Source organism: Ammodytes marinus, assembly GCF_949987685.1.
Source record: "Ammodytes marinus genome assembly, chromosome: 7".
Lineage (NCBI taxonomy): Eukaryota > Metazoa > Chordata > Actinopteri > Uranoscopiformes > Ammodytidae > Ammodytes > Ammodytes marinus.
In genome coordinates this window covers 23,925,563-23,944,225 of record NC_137211.1, presented here as the reverse complement: position 1 = coordinate 23,944,225, position 18,663 = coordinate 23,925,563, and the positions used below count along the sequence as shown (strand labels likewise).

General features: G+C 40.3%; 2 protein-coding genes across 2 annotated transcripts; both read right to left on the bottom strand.

Moving 5' to 3' along the window:
* Positions 1–2,297: 2,297 nt before the first annotated feature.
* nppb (natriuretic peptide B) lies at positions 2,298–3,222 on the bottom strand (the record flags this gene model as incomplete). The annotated part of the gene is made up of 2 exons (XM_080030920.1): positions 2,298–2,606; positions 3,109–3,222. The coding sequence occupies 2 exons, from the start codon at positions 3,220–3,222 to the stop codon at positions 2,298–2,300; spliced, it is 423 nt and encodes a 140-aa protein (XP_079887046.1).
* A 4,055-nt stretch (positions 3,223–7,277) lies between these two features.
* Positions 7,278–8,793, bottom strand: nppal (natriuretic peptide A-like). The gene is made up of 3 exons (XM_080031453.1): positions 8,666–8,793; positions 8,065–8,387; positions 7,278–7,361 (listed from the first exon to the last, which is right to left on the bottom strand). The coding sequence occupies exons 1-2, from the start codon at positions 8,747–8,749 to the stop codon at positions 8,067–8,069; spliced, it is 405 nt and encodes a 134-aa protein (XP_079887579.1). The 5' UTR covers positions 8,750–8,793; the 3' UTR covers positions 7,278–7,361; positions 8,065–8,066.
* Positions 8,794–18,663: the final 9,870 nt, after the last annotated feature.

The window sequence follows — 18,663 nt, the reverse complement described above, 5'->3', positions numbered from 1 at the left end:
ATGCCAGCAGTACACCAACAAATGACTGGGCTGTTTCAACAAAATCCAATGCAATAACAAATGGTACGTTTGTGGTAGTAATAGATTGTCGGCAAAGGGTGCTCCTCTGGCTCAGTGTCTAGCTCTTGATTGTGTGGTGTGCACAGGTTGGGAGGCAATAGGTAATGCCATGTTAACTAAACACGACTCAAGTGGTGTTGTTGGAATACATTGCCACTAGTGCTGTCATACCTCAGGGATATGATGTCTTGTTCTATGTCTCATTCAGTGCTTGGTGAAACATGTGTGGGAGCACCATCAAGTTCGACAGTAAATGTTTAGGTCACATTCAGCTTCAAGCTTGAAGGCCTGGGGTTAGGCTGCAGGACCCCCATGTTGCTCAGTGACCTGGCCAATTAACTTCCTTTCGCCCAATCAGCATTGGGGTCTGAGTTGCTGTATGTGAAAATATAAAAATAGTAGTAACTTTATGTAACTCCACTAACTATAAGCCGTTGACCCAGGCCCAGCTGGCCCCTGTTCTATTCCAGTTATTCAAAAAGAAGATAACCAGTGGGTGCACTAGGGTTTTATAGTGTGTGATTGCTACCTCATGACTGGACGGGGAGTGCAAAGATACACTTTATTGCCAAAAGTATTGGCTCACCTGCCTTGGGTCGCATATGAACTTAAGTGACATCCCATTATTAATCAATAGGGTTTAATATGACATCGGTCCACCCTTTGCAACTATAACAGCTTCAACTCTTCTGTAAAGGCTTTCCACAAGGTTTAGGAGTGTGTTTATGGGAATTTTTGACCATTCCTCAAGAAGCGCATTTCTGAGGTCACACACTGATGTTGGACGAGAAGGCCTGGTTCTCAGTCTCCGCACTAATTCATCCCAAAGGTGTTCTATCGGGTTGAGGTCAGGACTCTGTGCAGGCCAATCAAGTTCATCCACACCAAACTCTCTCATCCATGTCTTTATGGACCTTGCTTTGTGCACTGTTGCATATCATGTTGGAACATGGAAGGGGCCATACCCAAACTGTTCCCACAAAGTTGGGAGCATGGAATTGTCCAAAATCTCTACTTTCCACTCATACACTATACTGTCAAAAATATTGGCTCAATTATTTGGATGGGTGAGTGAATACTTGTGGCAATATAGTGTATGTCTCAGGATGCCAAGCTGGAGCCTCAATGGGATTAACCAATAGTGAAGCACATTACCACACTATGTAGGCCTACTCATATAACAGCCTCTATCCATTTACTACTGTTGTTTCTCATGTTCAAATTAGGGCTGCAGGTGTTACTACCAAGGATGTTATGATGGCGAGATAGCAATGTATGTAACAATGAAAGCAAGATTTTTTTTTTTTTCACCAAGTCTGTTGGAAGGTTTAGTGTGCTCTCCATGGTGCTGAAAACATCTTATGACGATGTATTCATTGTTTGACTGCTCATCAGTAATTCGCACAAAGCCATATTTATCACATACAATATCCTGTATTAAACCTGGACCTCATTAATACATAGTCATATATGTATAAAGGTTTTCAAAGAGTGTTGTCAGCTGCTGCATTCTGTAGCCATGTACAGTACTTGTGTGTCATTGTCTGCTATCATTGTCTCGTGCCACAATATTAAAAGCAATAAATGTACATTTCTGTGTAATTTGAGGTCATATCAGGAACGTTTCATTATTGCATCGTATTCATTCACATTAAAATCTTCATTATTTATCATTTTTTTTATGTGCATGGAGAGGCTCGATCAACACTCAAACACTGAAAGATGTGCAGTTGTAAACATTTATTTAAACATTCAACAGTAAAGAAAGAACATAGTCGTATATAAATCTTAAATAAATATAATTATAAGCCACAAACAACATTCAATAAATATTACTAAATAAATAGCATTTAAGTAAAAAATATCTTTTGGTAGAGACATCGCAGTTCCAGAATTTCGATGGTAAGACTTCATCTTTACTTTGGATCTGCAAGAGAACAAAATAACAGCAACAATTCAGTCTCATTCATTTCACTAATGAACATATTTAGATTAAGTCATGGTTCATAACCATACTATATAATTCTCAGAATGAAGACATGATATAAATTAAGAACAAAAACAGGAAGGAGAGAGCTTTTTTTGATGATTTCTGTGGATGTCATATTTTATAATTTTTCTTAATCAATACACCATGGGCTGAGTCCAGTATGTTTTCTCTTTGACTATAATTATGATCTTTTGTTATCTCACTGGCCTGAAAACAATGCACTGGCTCAACCTAGAGTTACTTTAGCCTACTTACTGTATCTGCCGACAGTGTTGCAGCCCAGAGAGCTCATGGAGCCTATTCTGTCCATCCGTCTGTTGAAGCAGCCCGAGGATCTCTTGTTGTTGTTGTTGTCGTTGTTGCGGACGCTCTTCAGGTTCTTGGCTGAGAGGAACTCCCTGATGGCCTCCACGTCCAGGTCAGTTTGGGTCTGCTCTCCATCTGCTGCCCCCTCCTCCTCTGTGTTCAGACTGTCCAGACCCTCTCTCTGCGTGGGCACTCTCTGCTCCACCTCAGCCTGCTCCGAAACTGACTCCTCTAGTCTGTTGAGGATCACCTGAAACATCCACATAGAAATAAGTTAAGGTCCAGGTCAGAAGAAACTAAAGCATCTTGAGACATGACAAGCAGATTTTACAAACATGAGAAGCATCATTGATTTTTTTTTTTTTTTAAACATAAACATTGTCAGGCAAAGTGTGTGAAGTAAATGTTGTTGACCATACAACTGCGGCATTAATTATTTAGAATGTATAACATGTCTTAATATTCGCTTCAAGCAACAATTTGCCATCAGATACCACATATCAGACTACAAAATCCAAATAAATCACATATGGTTACATAAGTCAATATATGAAGTTGATTTGGTGTCAGTTGTGGGGTGAAAAAGACATATTTTTTCAATATAATCCCTAAAATAACTCTTTTGATGAAGGGAAACTGTTTGTCCTGTGCCTCTGCAGATTGCCTTAACTTCTCATGTGGAGCCCTGGTAGAGCCTTGGATCTCCAGTTTTTCCAAACCCAAGTTTCAGAATAACTAGTTCGGAGACTCACCTTCAAGATGTCCATGTCAGTGTCAGTCAAGCCGGTCCTGATGGGATATGTGCTGATCAGCTGAAGGTTTAAGACGAGCAGGAGGCCGCAGAGGGGAATGGAAGAAAGATGCATGTTTCTCTGTGAGGTCCTGTTGCTTGTATCAATGAATGGATGGATGAATGGATGGATAGATGGATGCTCTTTGGTTTTCTTTGCCTTGTTGCTGTTTGGATGCTGGATCACAACAGCAGCCCCCTCTGCTCTTTTATACTTGAGCTTGACACTCGTAGGTATGCCAGGAATTGGAACTTGCATTCCCGACACCTGATTCTGATAACGGGAGCTGTCGGAAACTGCTCCTTTTAAAGCGTTGTCTCTTAGATATGGGCCATTCGTATGACATAGCTGCTTCCATTTGCTACTTTGTTTCAGAAACATACTCTGTCCCACACCCAACCCCCCTTACACGGGACATTGTTGTCAATGAGTTACGGGAAGTAGTAGTCTTGCAGACAACGTGACAGTGTTGCTAAATGGAGGGGTGTACGTGATGGTTGTAGGATAGGTGGACTGCTGGTTTGAGAGACTAGCCTTCAATGGGTAGAATTGTTTGAAGCAATATCATTAACCTGGATTCCAGTAGCCGGCAACTGTTTTGGGGGGAAAAGCTCTGAAACCAAATACAGAGCTGAGAGTTAATATTGGACTTACTCTGCTGTGCTTCTGCTGATCTGTCAATACACATTCGCCATAGCAACTTTATGAGGTTAATATACATCATGTGTATGATACAGGTTGTCAGGAAGTACCATCTGAAAATTGAGTAAATGCATGTTTAAGAAGCAAGCTGTGTTTAGCCCTTTTGCACATATATCTAGTCACTTTGGCAGGCAGGTTCTATAGGAAGCAATTGTCAGTTAATATACAGTATCTCACAAAAGTGAGTACACCCCTAACATTTCTTCAAATATTTCATTATATCTTTTCATGGGACAACACTGAAGAAATGACACTTTGATGTAATGTAAAGTAGTCAGTGTACAGCTTATATAACAGTGTAAATTTACTGTCCCCTCAAAATAACTCGACACACAGCCATTAATGTCTAAAGTGCTGGCAACAAAAGTGAGTACACCCCTAAGCGAAAATGTCCAAATTGGGCCCAAAGTGTCAATATTTTGTGTTGCCACCGTTATTTTCCAGCACTGCCTTAACCCTCTTGGGCATGGAGTTCACCAGAGCTTCACAGGTTGCCACTGGAATCCTCTTCCAGTCATTCATGACAGCATCACGGAGCTGGTGTATATTAGAGACCTTGCGCTCCTCCATCTCCCGATTTAAGAAGCCCCAAAGATGCTCAATAGGGTTTGGGTTTGGAGACATGTTTGGCCAGTCCATCACCTTCACCCTCAGCTTCTGTAGCAAGCCACTGGTCGTCCTGGAGGTGTGTTTGGGGTTGTCATCATGTTGGCCAACATGAGCCTCTGGATATGACACTGAGCATGTGCACTCAACCTTCGTAAACTGGGCCGCAGGGCAGTATTGCAACATGATAACGACCCCAAACACACCTCCAGGACGACCAGTGGCTTGCTACAGAAGCTGAGAGTAAAGGTCATGGACTGGCCAAGCATGTCTCCAGACCAAGCATGTCTCCAGACCTATTGAGCATCTTTGGGGCATCCTCAAACGGAAGGTGGAGGAGCGTAAGGTCTCTAATATCCACCAGCTCCTTGATGTCGTCATTAATGGGTGTAAGAGGATTCCAGTGGCAACCTGTGAAGCTCTGGTGAACTCCATGCCCAAGAGGGTTAAGGCAGTGCTGGAAAATAATGGTGGCAACACAAAATATTGACACTTTGGGCCCAATTTGGACATTTTCACTTAGGGGTGTACTCGCTTTTGTTGCCAGCAGTTTAGACATTAATGGCTGTGTGTCGAGTTGTTTTGAGGGGACAGTAAATTTACACTATTATACAAGCTGTACACTGACTACTTTACATTGTATCAAAGTGTCATTTATTCAGTGTTGTCCCATGGAAAGATATAATGAAATATTTGAAGAAATGTGAGGGGTGTACTGTATCTGTCTGTCTGTCTATCTTTGCTTCAGAGTGAAATATATATACTTATACTAGAAGACTACCCTGAGTCTAACTCACACTCCCGTGAGAATGGTATTAATTGTGGGGTGCGTTCCCATACCCATACTTCCCTGCTATTTAGAATGGTAGAAAAAGATTTAGGATGTCCCAATAAATGATGTAAATGCAGTACGGATTTACAAGCAAAATAGTCAAGTTCAAGGTGCAATGTTATGACAAAATATACAAAGGTCCCATATGTATGCAAACTGCTTGCAAACTATGTACTTTGTATGGACAGCTGCAGTATAGTGTTAAGAAAGAGAATGCAATTTGGAATAAAGGGTCTGTGATTTTTACAACAGTGCCACCAGCATGTCAGCTTTTGTTTTGATAAATGTGTCGTACTCGTTAGTAATTTTGTTTCATTGAAAAAGAAGAAAACAAGTATTTGGAGAATTTCAGGAGAGCATGTTTTTGTCCAAGACAGATAGAGAGCATGTTGGTGTCCATATCTAAACGACAGCATCAGCAGCAGGCTGCCAAAGGGCCGTAGTGACGCCAGGCACGAGAGACAAAGTAAAGAAGCTTGCATGATAGATTAGTCGTCATGTCTTCTCTGCCTATGATACATCCCTTACATTGCTGCTGCTAACAAGATTTGATAGGCTGTAATACAAAATGGTATCCATCCATGTAGGCGGTATCCTGAAGATTTAATGCAAACTGGGGCGCCATCATGAAAGAAAAAAATATAAAATGGTTGGTCCATGATTTTTCCTCCAAGACAAACATGGTACAAGTGTTTGGCAGACTATGCCCTATGCAGCCCATTTGCACTGTCACTTTTGGTCATAATATGAAGTGATTGCTTAGCTATAGTACATGTCCCAAGGTGGGATTGCACATGTATGAATTGTGTATGAATGGAACACATCAATTAACAGATAAAGAGTTATAGGCATATATCCAGATGTATTCAATAAAGGCAGAAACAAAACGTGTTTCTTTGTTTGTAAATAATTGTAAATAGTGATGTGTCTGTGGACTGTCCAAGAGACTTCAAAATACAATTGCAGTCAAAGTGCTGCAACATTAATCTTTGGGAGTTTTCTCTGATTAATGGATGATTTGTCCTCAGTTGGTCAAATGAAACCATGGGAGAAGCTTAAAGGGGAAGGTGTATTTGGTTGGACTTCTAAACTCATACACATTTCATTTGAAACATGAGGAGGGGCCCAAATTGTTGTTAATTTTTTCAAGAGGACACAAACCACTGTTGGGAGCCACTGTTTTAATATGTTCTTGTATGTAAACATTTAACCAAAGTAACTAGTCCTCAGATAGTAGAAGTGTAAAGTAGCATAACATGGACTTTTTTAAGCATAGTGCTTTAGTAAATGTACTTTACTTTTAAAACGTTAGAATGTTGAATCAAACGCGAATTATTTTATAACTTTAACCACAAAAAAATACATTCTAGCGTGTGTAGGCCGTGCGCAAAACATCTTTTACGCACCAACTTACGCTGCGTAAAAGTTGTAGGAGCATTTTCTTGCATTAAGTTCTACAGTCAATAAATACATCCAAAGAAAGAGGCAATGACATCGAACCAGATGCTTCACATACTATTTCTCTGCAATATGAGTTTCGAACTTTTTTAAGGTGGAATGCTCTAACAGTGAAGGTTATTATTCGTTTCATTATGTTTAATGGAAGCCAAACTGTTCCAGTATACAAGGCTTTGCGAATATGGTTGTGTGTGGTTCCTTCTCTCACCCAAAATAATCTCAAGTTAAAGCATAACTGTTGGCAGCTTATTATTGCATTAAAAACCCGGTACCCATCTAACACACCGGCGTGCCTATAGCGTGACAAAATTCCCGAACATGAGTAAGATGTGTTCAAGTGTGCCGGCGAAAAAATGAAACAAATTCAATCAGACTTATGCAAAATATTTTTTTTTAGTGCATACAATCTATCACAAGGCAAATATATTCAACAACAAATAAATAATAAATAAGTTTACAATAATTTATTAACAGGTCACATATGAGAAAAGGAAATCACAGTTCTGAGTGCGAACCAGAGGGACTGAAGTAAACGCCCTTCTAAAGTATCAGTCAAAGCTTTGTGCCTGCAGAGAAGCTCCGTGATGGTTCTGGTCCCACTGATGTGTCATCCAGCCTAGTGAAAGAACAACAAAAAAAAATTATTACAAGACGTAAACTGAAAAAAAAAATCGTTTTACATGACATTCTATATCTCAATTAGCCATAACTTCGCCTGCTGTCTGTTTGCCCTTGAGCAACGAGCCACTGAACCCCCAACTGGTTCCGTGCAGATGCTCACAGCCAGGGTTCTCAGTGAGAATGTGAGGCAACAGGAGCTATAGGCTGGTTGAGCTAATTTCATCTGCATAACTATGAAACCTTTTTGACGCAGTTTTAATAAATTATAACGAACTCCTCCGTGAAATGCTCTACATTACCAGACAATATTAATACCAAGAATTGTTTCGTCTGTATTTCTTAATCAGACATTTTCTGTTAATGTTTTTTAAATCCAAAAAGTATTATAGGCTAATATATACTTTATTTTCGAGTTATGACATTTCTTTATGATATATTGACAGAAAGACTTTGACTCTTGTAAACTTGTAGGTAGTCATTCTAGGCTAACTCATATTTTCATGAAGACCTAAGCTATCCTTTCTGTGTGTAAAAGCAAAATTATTATCAATTTAATATTATCTCATGGGGCCAAACTGACAGTCTCTGTGCTTCATGCAAAAATCAAGATGTATCTATTTTTTTCTTCCGTTTTGCTGTCATCAAAAAACAACCAAAACATTTTTTCTTAGAATTCCCCCCGTTTTTTTCCCTCCTACCTTCAGCATCCCAGCCCGCTGAAAGAGCCGATCCTGTCCAACCGGACACCGAAGCAGCTCCTCATCCCGCCCTTCTTGTACCGTCCCCACGAGCGCTTGGAGGTCCTCATCAGGTCTTTGAAGAGACGCGCCAGGGCGCTTTCTTTTTTAGCCGCAGTCAGTGCCGAGTTGCTGGGGTCGGAGCCGGAGTCCCACGGGTTCCGCTCTGGAGCTCCGAACAGCGACTTGTCTGTGTTTCCATCTTTCCCCTCCATCTCCATCTCCTCCGAGGAAGAGTAATAGGGCAGCGTGTTGATCTCCTCATCTAAGAGTTGTTTCAAACTCTGCATGGGAAAAAAAATACAAAAAATAAAGGGACTTTTACTTTGATATTGTGACGTGTTCATCCCTCTGTATTTCACTGCATTGAAGTTAAGTAAGGCTTTTCACAGCTGGATGTAAATTATCTCACACAACAGTCAATGAAAATGTAACTAATAACTTTCTTTATAGCTTAAATTATTAAAAAAATTATAGGCAATACAAATATGGCACTTAAGTCTAATAATTTTCGAATATAACCTTCATGATATTAATAAAGCTATAGCCAAGGTGAACTTACCTGTAGGTCAGAAACGGGTTTGGCTCCTACGAAATTAAGCACTACCAGTAAAGATAGACAGCAAACAGAGATATGTGTGTTCATTTTCTTTTCTACTTTTTTAGAAATGATTCCTCTGTACGGAAAAAGGTAGCCTGACTGTCGCGCGCCTCAAACTGTCCCTGCTCCTCTGTTCCGCGCTCGTCCAGGTGCCGCCTTTATACGCGACCTGATTCCGTCACGAGGCCTGGGAAAATTAACGAGGTGTGACTAATGCTGTTACACGTGGGAGTACAGGCTAACTTGACGGTGGAAATGGGAACTGGTTCAAACTCCTCCGAAGCTGTCAGATAAACATGTGAATTGAATTGTTTTTGTTTTGGAAAAAGGCTCGCTATTGTAATTAGTTCTTATTTCATTGGCAACTCTAGCCCTTAGGGTTTACTGGACAGGTGTACAATGCTTCTCACCCGAACTGTAGAAGACAAGGTCAATATAATGTAGGTCAGCTGAGCCTAATATCACATGAGAAAGTTCAATTTTATTTGGTGTTTCTTCTTTAACCCTTAATTTTTGGTGAGCCAAAGCTGTTAGTCCAAACTGTGAACTTAAAAACTAATTCAAAAGCTTTACATGCTTGTTTTGTTTTTATACCTTACATAAGGCAGGTTGACGTGCCTTTTTAGTTAATACTTGTAAACAGGATCCTCTTGCAGAACCATAGCCTATATCACCAAACGGAATGTTGACATTGGACGGTTCTGCAAAGCAAATGTTCAATGACTTTGTTTTGGAAAATGATGTATTTAAAAAAAAGATCATTGCATGACAATTACATTCTTATAACATTAATTGTTGGTCTGTAAAGTCGAAGATGGGTGTTGCTTGGATGAGCAACACCCATCCAAAACCTCACTTCCCATTGCCTTATAAGGGCCGACTACACCTCTTGCACGGAGGTGAGCACTTGTGCACTAGGGTAATCATTGCATTGGATGTTATTTTAACAGTAAAATCTCATGTCAGCTAAGTATTTCCTTTTTTTTTATGATAACCCATTCCAGTTTATTTAGTTTGGGCTAGGCTGGCAATTTAAGTTACATTTGTTTGTTCTATCTAGGCTGAGCATGTCCCCTATCTAAAGTATCTCTACATTCAAATAAAAGTAATTAGTTTTTTTCCATTTCATGCCTGGCTACAGAGTGTAAACATACGCTGTTTGAGTCGACTTACTATAACTTTTCAGTTTCATACCTCGCAAGTAGCTACTTAGGGGGTTGCTATGCACACCTGCAGCTGAGGTGGTGAAAATTAAGATTTATTTGAAGTTTGTCTGATTTGATGTGTGTGTGTGTGTGTGTGTGTGTGTGTGTGTGTGTGTGTGTGTGTGTGTGTGTGTGTGTGTGTGTGTGTGTGTGTGTGTGTGTATGTGTGCGCGTGTGCGTGTGCGTGTGTGTGTGTGTGTCATTGTGTGCTTGTTTGTTGATGCCACTCGACTGCCCTGACACCATCCAGACAAGTAGCATGGGTAAATGATGAGCGATTAGCCCTGGACCCTGTGAGGCTGAGCACACTGTGTGGAGGTGGATTGAAGCTAATTGACATTTCACCAGCTTCTCAACTGGAGGGCTATCATAGGAAATTGACTCAAGCCTCGGGGCAGCAATGAAACCCACGCGTGTGTTGTGTGTTTTTTTATTTATTATTGAAAGAATCTGAGCCTTACTAAGTCATTGTGTTGTGTTGGTCCTGTCACACATATACCGGTGTGATACTGGTGACACATGTAATGCTGTTACCGAAACTACATAACCAAAAGATCAGAAAGGGAATCAAATGAGAAGTGGAGAAATATTTCAGACTCTTGAGTAGCGGTATCAATACCACACTTTAAAAATACTCCATTACAAGGTTATTGGATTAAATTGGTTTCTAAAGTAAAAGCCAAGAGGTATCAGACTGAAGATGTACTGAGTTCAAACCGTAAAAGTGATCAAAACAAAAAACAATATGGCCTCTGTATAAGTGCTGCCTTAATGGGAAAGTAGCAATTGACTGTTAGTCAAGGTGAAGCGTATTTCACTTGTATGTACTGTTTAATAGTTTCATCTAAAACAATACATTACATTTGCATAATGTTTTGCATGTGCATTCTTAATTTGTTGTGTAAATAGCAACAATTGTTTGTTGAATGCATGAAGGATAATAAACTGCAGTATGAAGTGTAATACTTCCCTGTGAAATGTGATGTGGAAGGAAAAAAGTAGTATGAAATGGATATATTCAAGTGAAGTACAAGTAGGCTACCTTGAGTACATTAATAATGGAATAATAATAGAAAACTATTGGTTTACATATCTGATGCTCTGCTATAAGTATAGTGACAGCAGTTTATCAGTTGACCAAATGTTGTAAATTGCCCTATAGGTCTCCACAGCTTCAGAAGGATCAAACAGCTGTTGCAGTGTGCTGGTTTCCATGCTTGAGCCATGTTGGTTAGACTGCCTGACATTTCAACCTCTTAACTGTCACTCAGATGACGAATGAGCAATCCACCCTCACACCGGTTCCTCTCCATTAAAGGTCTTAATTAGAACACAGACACCTCATCATCTAAACGATGGAGCTTGGTGAACCGGGCCAGGAACTCTGAAGTAAAATTGGAATGCCAACTGACGTCAGTGCTGTGTGTCAACGTAGCAGTGGTTCCCCAGGAATACCCCAATGTAATGACTGCTGTTTGATAGAGGTAACACTTCATAATACAGCCTGTCTTTTTTCACTGTAATCTATCACAATTTTTAGTGTCATTTTATTGTTTTATTCAGTACAAATACTTACAGTTCCTACCAGTGCTTGAATGTATAGTTGAGTAACTAGGAAGTTGTCTACTAGCTATATATTTCACATTTGAGACCAAAACCTGATACTGATAGATGATTAACAATAACAATAATTTCTCTTTGCTCATAGCCGTTGTGAAAAATCCTCACATTTGTGCCTTTGACCAGCAAGCTATGACGACAACAGGGGAAAAAAACGGACGAGCCCCCAATTTATGTTACGTCCTTGGCCTAGGGGAAACCAAGACATAACATAAATGTGACCCTGCTCTGTCACTCCCAAGAAAAGCCAGCTTCACAGTCAAAAAAGGGCTTCTCTATCCCACTTAACTGCTTTAAGGTGTGGTTTATTAACAGTGATATTTACCAGTAGAAATGTCTAACCGCAATCTCAGAATCTCAGAACACTAACAAAGCCCCTACTTTCAATATGCTCCGCTGATTATACACAAACACACAGACCTAACAGCTGGAACAATGGTTGGATGTTGTAGATGAAGAGAGGCTGTCAGATGCTCACAGCCGGGCTGAGCTCCTCCATTGGTCTAGACCAGGCAGTCCTCTATAGAATGGACCAATCACACAGCCTCCCCTGCTTTACAATGGAGTGAGCAATCCCTTTGAATGGACCAATCAGGCAACATCACCTGTTCCACGTCAGTCACACACAGAGACACACTGCGGGGAGGAGAGAGACAAGTAATACATCAGCAAAGACACATGGTCATACAGTCATATGAAAAGGTTTGGGAACCCCTCTCAGCCGGCATTATAATTGACTCTGCTTTCACAAAAAAAATATAAAAGTGGTATGTCTTTAATTTACCAGGAACAGCTAAGTACTGGGATGTTTTCCAAACAAAGATTTTTTGAAAAGCAGTATTTGGTTGTATGAAATCAAATAAAATGTGAAAAACTGGCTGTGCAAAAATATGGGAACCCTTGTGGTTTTGTTGATTTATATGAGGTTCAAGGCTTAACAACATAATCCAACCAATTTTGTGTTTAAAGTCATCAGTTTTACATGCTGTTACATGCATTGAAATCAGCAAGACCACAAGGGTTCCCATATTTTTGCACAGCCAGTTTTTCACATTTTATTTAATTTCATAAAACTAAATACTGCTTTTCAAAAAATCTTTGTTTGGAAAACATCCCAGTACTTAGCTGTTCCTGGTAAATTAAAGACATACCACTTTTATCTTTTTTGTGTGAAAGCAGAGTCTATTATAATGCCGGCTGAGAGGGGTTCCCAAACTTTTTCATATGACTGTATAAAGGTGGTAAGACACTGCTGTTGGATGCTGAAAGGATTCCAATATAATGCTGTTATTTGGTTGAAGTCTTTAGAATAATTTGCCTAAGTAACTTCCTCAGTTGGATACAAACTTTTCATTTTCAGGAGCACCATTGACCTTAATAGTTAGGAGTTGGTAGCTAAACATTTATCAAATATCACATATGGTTTTTAGAGATTTGAGCTAGCCAAAACAATGACAATGCAAAATGCCTCAGCAGGCAAGGTCAAAGCAAACACGGGTGAGCACTCTGTCACATTTTCTCCCTCATAAAGAGCAAGAGTTAGCAATTCATGAGAAAATATAAAGAACAGTAACTCAGCATGACGTAAAGAGAGCAGGTAAACATGGTCTTTGACCAGTGAAAGGCAAGAACAGCTGTCAGACCAACAGGGTTTTCATTCAGGGTTAGCCTTCTTTTGGTTGTCAGTTTTCGTCCCACAACTCTGGACTAGATAATGATTCCCAACAAACTCTGGTCCAAATCACATCTGGTTCGAGAGCCAGGACGCAACATGCACTGAAAACTGAAATCATGTCAATCAAGTCAACTTAACTGTTCTGTGCACATATTTGGACTATAAATATGATTGTCGGGGTCAAAATAACAAATGATAATAAAAAACAGAAGCAGATTTAAAGAGAAAAATTATTTTATTATTATTAATTTAGTCGTTTTCTTAATGGACATCATAGTTAACTTTGCCAGCACAATATCTTATATATATACATCATTCAATACTGACAGCTCAATTATGTCAATGTATGGGACTATGGGTTGATTTGAGAAAAGGGCTCGAGACGCTTATGGTAATGTTTCACCAATGGCATCCCCTGAGGCAGACACACTGGGACACACAGACATGCTAATAGACCTACCAAGGATGGCAATAACTCTATCATAGTTATGACAAATTTGAACCCAGCGTCTAGTGCTATGTGGTGTACGCAGGGAATGTATCACCTGATAAATGATGGGACAGAGAGACAGTCATTCAGTTGTGGATGCCATCCTGTCAGCACTGGTCCAGCACTTCCTGCCCTTAACAGATTACTTTATCACCAACACATTGCAGGAAGAATCCTCAGCTATTGCTATGCCCCTCAACCTGCTGCTAGAGCATGTCATTTTGACTGTTCAATGAAACAATAACAGTTTTGTTGAGAAGTTTACCCTTTTACCCACTGGTAGTGTGTTATGTGTGACTCATTAGATCGCTGTTGAATTGAAGACTGGCATAATTAAACTGTTTCATGGAGTGCCCCTGGGAACTGATTAAGGGCCTCTGCTTTATAGTAGAGGATAATGTTGATGTTTTACACTCTGAATACCTAACCAATGTAACACATGTTCTGGAGCTATAACTTCTGTTGCCCCCATGAGGAATTCTGAGTAATTACAGCAATACTGTCTGCACACCTACATGAGGTAAGCCTTCGGTGATTGCCCATGGATTGTACATATACCTTCTGCTGTACGTCCAGGTTTTTTCACAGCAGTAGAATCGCTTCTTGGGATTTTTCAGAGCTCCTGCGCCAGTTTCGGGGGGCGACACCAGTTTGTAAACACTGAGAAATACAGAGTTTTGTGGAGCTGATAGGCCTGATCTACTTTGTGTCAACATGTTTGGTGATGGCTTGAATGTAAGCGACATTCATATACAGTACATGAAAAAGTTAAGCTGCAAGTGTTGGAATTAGGAAATATGTTGGTGGGTCTTTCTTTTTTTTTTTATTCTGGCTTTTTCTTTCTGTCTGACGTTGCTCCAGTCCACAACTTAGTCATTTTCACCTAACACACAATCATTGACAAAGTTACCAAAAATAGCAGTCAAAGGGCTTGCCTCTGTAAACAATAAGGCAGTTCCGATTTACTTGTTAACCTGTTGTTAGCGACATAATGTTTGAAACATTAAAAGATTGTGGTTATTTCTCAAATGCACCTACCTCAAGTTCTCCATGTAGGCCAAGTCATTTCCCTGTGACACACACACACACACTGAAGTGACATTTGGAAGGGTCATTGTAGAAATGATGGGGCTCTGGCATATGGCCTGTGCTGAATCGTGCCCCCCTCTCTCCCTGTTTATGTGTTGGTACTTCTGTTTGGTATCAGCGAATCTCTTTATCTACTTATCAGAATGAGGATCTCAGGGAGGGAAACCTCCGCCTGTGTATTCAGTCTATCAGACAGCCTGGTCGGGTTCATTCTCCTCTTGCCGTAAAGTGAATATGATGCTGTAATATGGTAATATACTATATTAAAGAAAATGTAATTATTTTCTTATAGGAACACTTAATTTGACTATGAACTGACATCATTTGGTCACTCAATTAAGTGAATCCTACTGTGTTGTGTTCTGTGCGACTAGCAGCGTTTCAGTTTTTGTTGTAGGCTAATAGTTCCGAGTTCCGACCTGTCTGTGTTCCAGTGCATCTGCTCGGGAAGGTATGGATGCCTACAACCTTTCTCATCCAAATAACGACATGTTAGGCTATAGCAAGTTACCGTTGCCAGGTATCGGTAGATCCATAGACTACAATATGTAGTGAAGTCGGAAATTTCCGAGTTCTCTGTACAACTGGAACGCACCGTCAGAAGCCGGCTCATGACATTCGTCACGACCAAACGTTACGCGATTGGTTGGCTGATCCAGAGTGGCACTGGGCAGATCCAATAGTTTTAAACTTCAACAGACACCTGCCTCCAAGTGAGTGAACGTTTGCCAATTACAGCAGTACCAGACCTGTACAAATGAAATGAAGTACGATGGTCTGGTTGGCCCAGGCTAATCAACAGTCACTTTAATCAGTAAACCACAGAGTTCGGAGAAACATAGTGGGTTATGGTTTTTAGTGTTACTTCAGTATCACTCTAGTCCACCTTGCTCGTGGCTGAAGCTGCAGCTGCAACACCATTTTAACCTTGGTGGCGTCCATCAGGCATGCTGTCTATTCCTGTCCTAGACTGATCCCAGACTCCCACGCCGTTACATCATGCCTTCCCCTTCCCGCCGGCTGTGGAAAGACTAGCATACACATGTTGTAGTGACCCCTCTAGTGCCACCTTTACACAGATAAGGCTATTTTCAGCCGGCAAGGATGGTGTCGCATATATTTAGCATTAGTTCATGCTAATTTTAACACGGATCACCTAAATAAATCAAGGTGGTACTTTTTTTCATTCACTATTGATTATTTGTTACAATCCATTGTACTGGGTGCTAACTTTCATTGATTAGAATAAGAAATGGGGTCATACACTGTAGGCTATAGAGTTTTAAAAAACACATTTAATCCTAACACTCATTTGACTAGGTCAGACGTTTCACATCAATAGTTAGTTAGTTCTGTACATATCCATTTCAAGTTATTAAAATGAGTCATACAGCACTGTCGATATGAGTCTTTATTATGGCCTCTAATTAACTCTGGGCTTCTTAAGTGAAAGCTTGGAAAGGTGTGTCATTAGGTATGTGTCATTAGGTGTGCCTCCAGTCCACTGCACTGGGAATATCATGCCCTTTATTCTATTCACACTTTTCTGTGCAACATTTAATTAGTTCATCTGCGTCACATGTTTGAGCTGAAGTCATTGAGCAAAAAAACTTTATTAGGGTCACGCCAACCAACTTTGGCCGTGGTATAATAATTCACCAGTTGATTTCAGTGTTTTGGAAGCGTGAAGGCAGTGAGGATGGAAAGCACCTATTAGATCCAAACTACATAACAGTATTAATACACAACCTAAGTGTGAAAGTGTTTGAGATGATTGCAATATTCAAATGTAGAAGTATTTTTTTAATCTTTCATTTCAGAAAGTTAGATTTTTTTTATTTCATTCCAAATGCCATTATTCACTGTCTGTCGATAATTTCCCTATTTCTTTTTTTCCCAGGGAACGCTATTCAAAAAGTCTTTATCCAAAGCAACAAAACAACATGAAAATATGTTCCACTGTTTAACTCTACATATGCCTCGGAGACACAGTTCTTACATGCAAAGAGCTGCTTACAATGTCATTAAAACCTCTTTAGCGCCCCCTTCCCTCGCCGCTGGCCTCCCACTGCGTCCTGACAGATATCAATAGCATTACCTCAGGCTGCCTGGACCCCCACTGTCACTAATGCCTTGGCAACCACATACAAAGTCCAGAAAGTAGTCCAGTGTCTACATGAATAGCCATGCTGCTCACACGGGACGCCATTTTTGAGTTGAACAACACGTCCTTTAGTCCACCTGTGAATAATTACTTGCTCATTGAATCTAAATGAAAAGCTCTTTTCTAATTACACATTTGCCATTAAACCTGATGTTGCATAAAACAGCAGTACCTCTGCATAAAATATGTGTGTGACGGAGCCAGTAAATGTTCATTAAGGAAGGGATAGAGAGAAAGCGCCATACCAGTGCCATTGGCTGGATTCGACTGACTCCTGGGGCCCTGAAAAGCTTATTGTGTGTTCAGCCAGTTCCTGTTGGAGCAATTCAGAATTTGTGTGGGAATATCAACCATGAAGAACTAAATTAACTGACAGGCGAAGTGCATCAAGCTGCAACTAGCTTCTTGTCCTTGAAGGCCAACATAGGTTTTGTAAATTCTACCAAAGGGACAGGTTGTAAAGGGAGCGTTGCAATCTAGAATCTCAACAATAGATATGGCTAAAATACTCCAACACTAGACACTACCTTTAAATTTGAACAGCCTGCCTCCATGACACTGCTTAGTAGTTGATGATCATCGATGAAAATTATAGATGTTGTCCCCACCCTATCATGACGTCTTCTAAACAATACATGACCCAGCACATTGGTGTTGTGTTGCTTTCCTTTCCTCTAGGGTTTCCAGGTTTGAACATGTAGATCTCTGATAAAAGTTTTATCAGAATTTTCACACCACAAATCCAATAAAGAGAGACTGTGTGAACTGTAGGTCGGACATTGATAGGATCAGTGAGCTCTTTCTTTCACTAGAGCCCCCCTGGCAGTTTAATGCGGCCCTGGCTATGTCCAGTCCTCCAAAGTTTTGTCCAGTGGAGGGCTGAACTCTAGTGGACTAAATGCACCTCCTCCCAAAAGGACAGCACTGCAGAGACCAATGATTATGGTGCATTCAGGTGCTCCTCATCATCTAAAAAAAAAAAAAACAATCCTCTGAGGTCAGAAATGTCTGATTTACTTTGGAGGTTTCAGTCTCACAATAAACATAAAAATAAAATGTTAACGTTTGACTTTCACTTCAGCCCAACTGTTAAACATTCATCAGGTTTATGGTCAATAAATATCTTCTGTGTTTCTCTGTCACTGCCCCAGGATGCATTAAGCTAAACGAAACAGGAAGGAGTAGGGAGAAGTGAAGATCAGTGCTGTCTGTCCTCTTTGTCTCAAGTAATAACCTAATCATCATTTCCAAACCCTTTTTTTCTCTAATTGGCCTATATAGTTTGTGAAACACAAGATCTGAAGCAACTCGATTTCCTGTGTAGACACACCCTTGATCATTTCCACTACGATCAGGCCGCACCAACAGATCCTCGTTGACTTTTAAGCTAATTTGAGGCTTCAACAGTCCGAGGTAGGAAATCAAGGCAATGTCTTTCACAGACACTGACTTATTAGTGTGAAACAAAGTGTTTCCTTGCTCATCCTGGTGTTCTAGTGGGCAATCCTAGAAAGCATCATCAGTCTCTCTAGGACATCTGATGACATGAGATATGGAATAACAACATGGTCTGGCAATCAACCAGTCCAAGTGAAAAGCAGGCTTGCCAGCGTATAGCAGGCAGTCAGGGATCAGGTACCAAAAATTATTTCAGGCTCTCAACATCCTCACTTCTCTGAATATGAAACCTATGCCTTTGGGGGAGAAGACTCCGTG

Excerpts from the sequence above, each read along its gene's own strand:
- nppal (XM_080031453.1), bottom strand. The coding sequence starts at position 8,749 with ATGAACACACATATCTCTGTTTGCTGTCTATCTTTACTGGTAGTGCTT. Across the intron at positions 8,388-8,665 it reads AACCCGTTTCTGACCTACAG|AGTTTGAAACAACTCTTAGA; the intron begins GTAAGTTCACCT and ends TTTCCCATGCAG.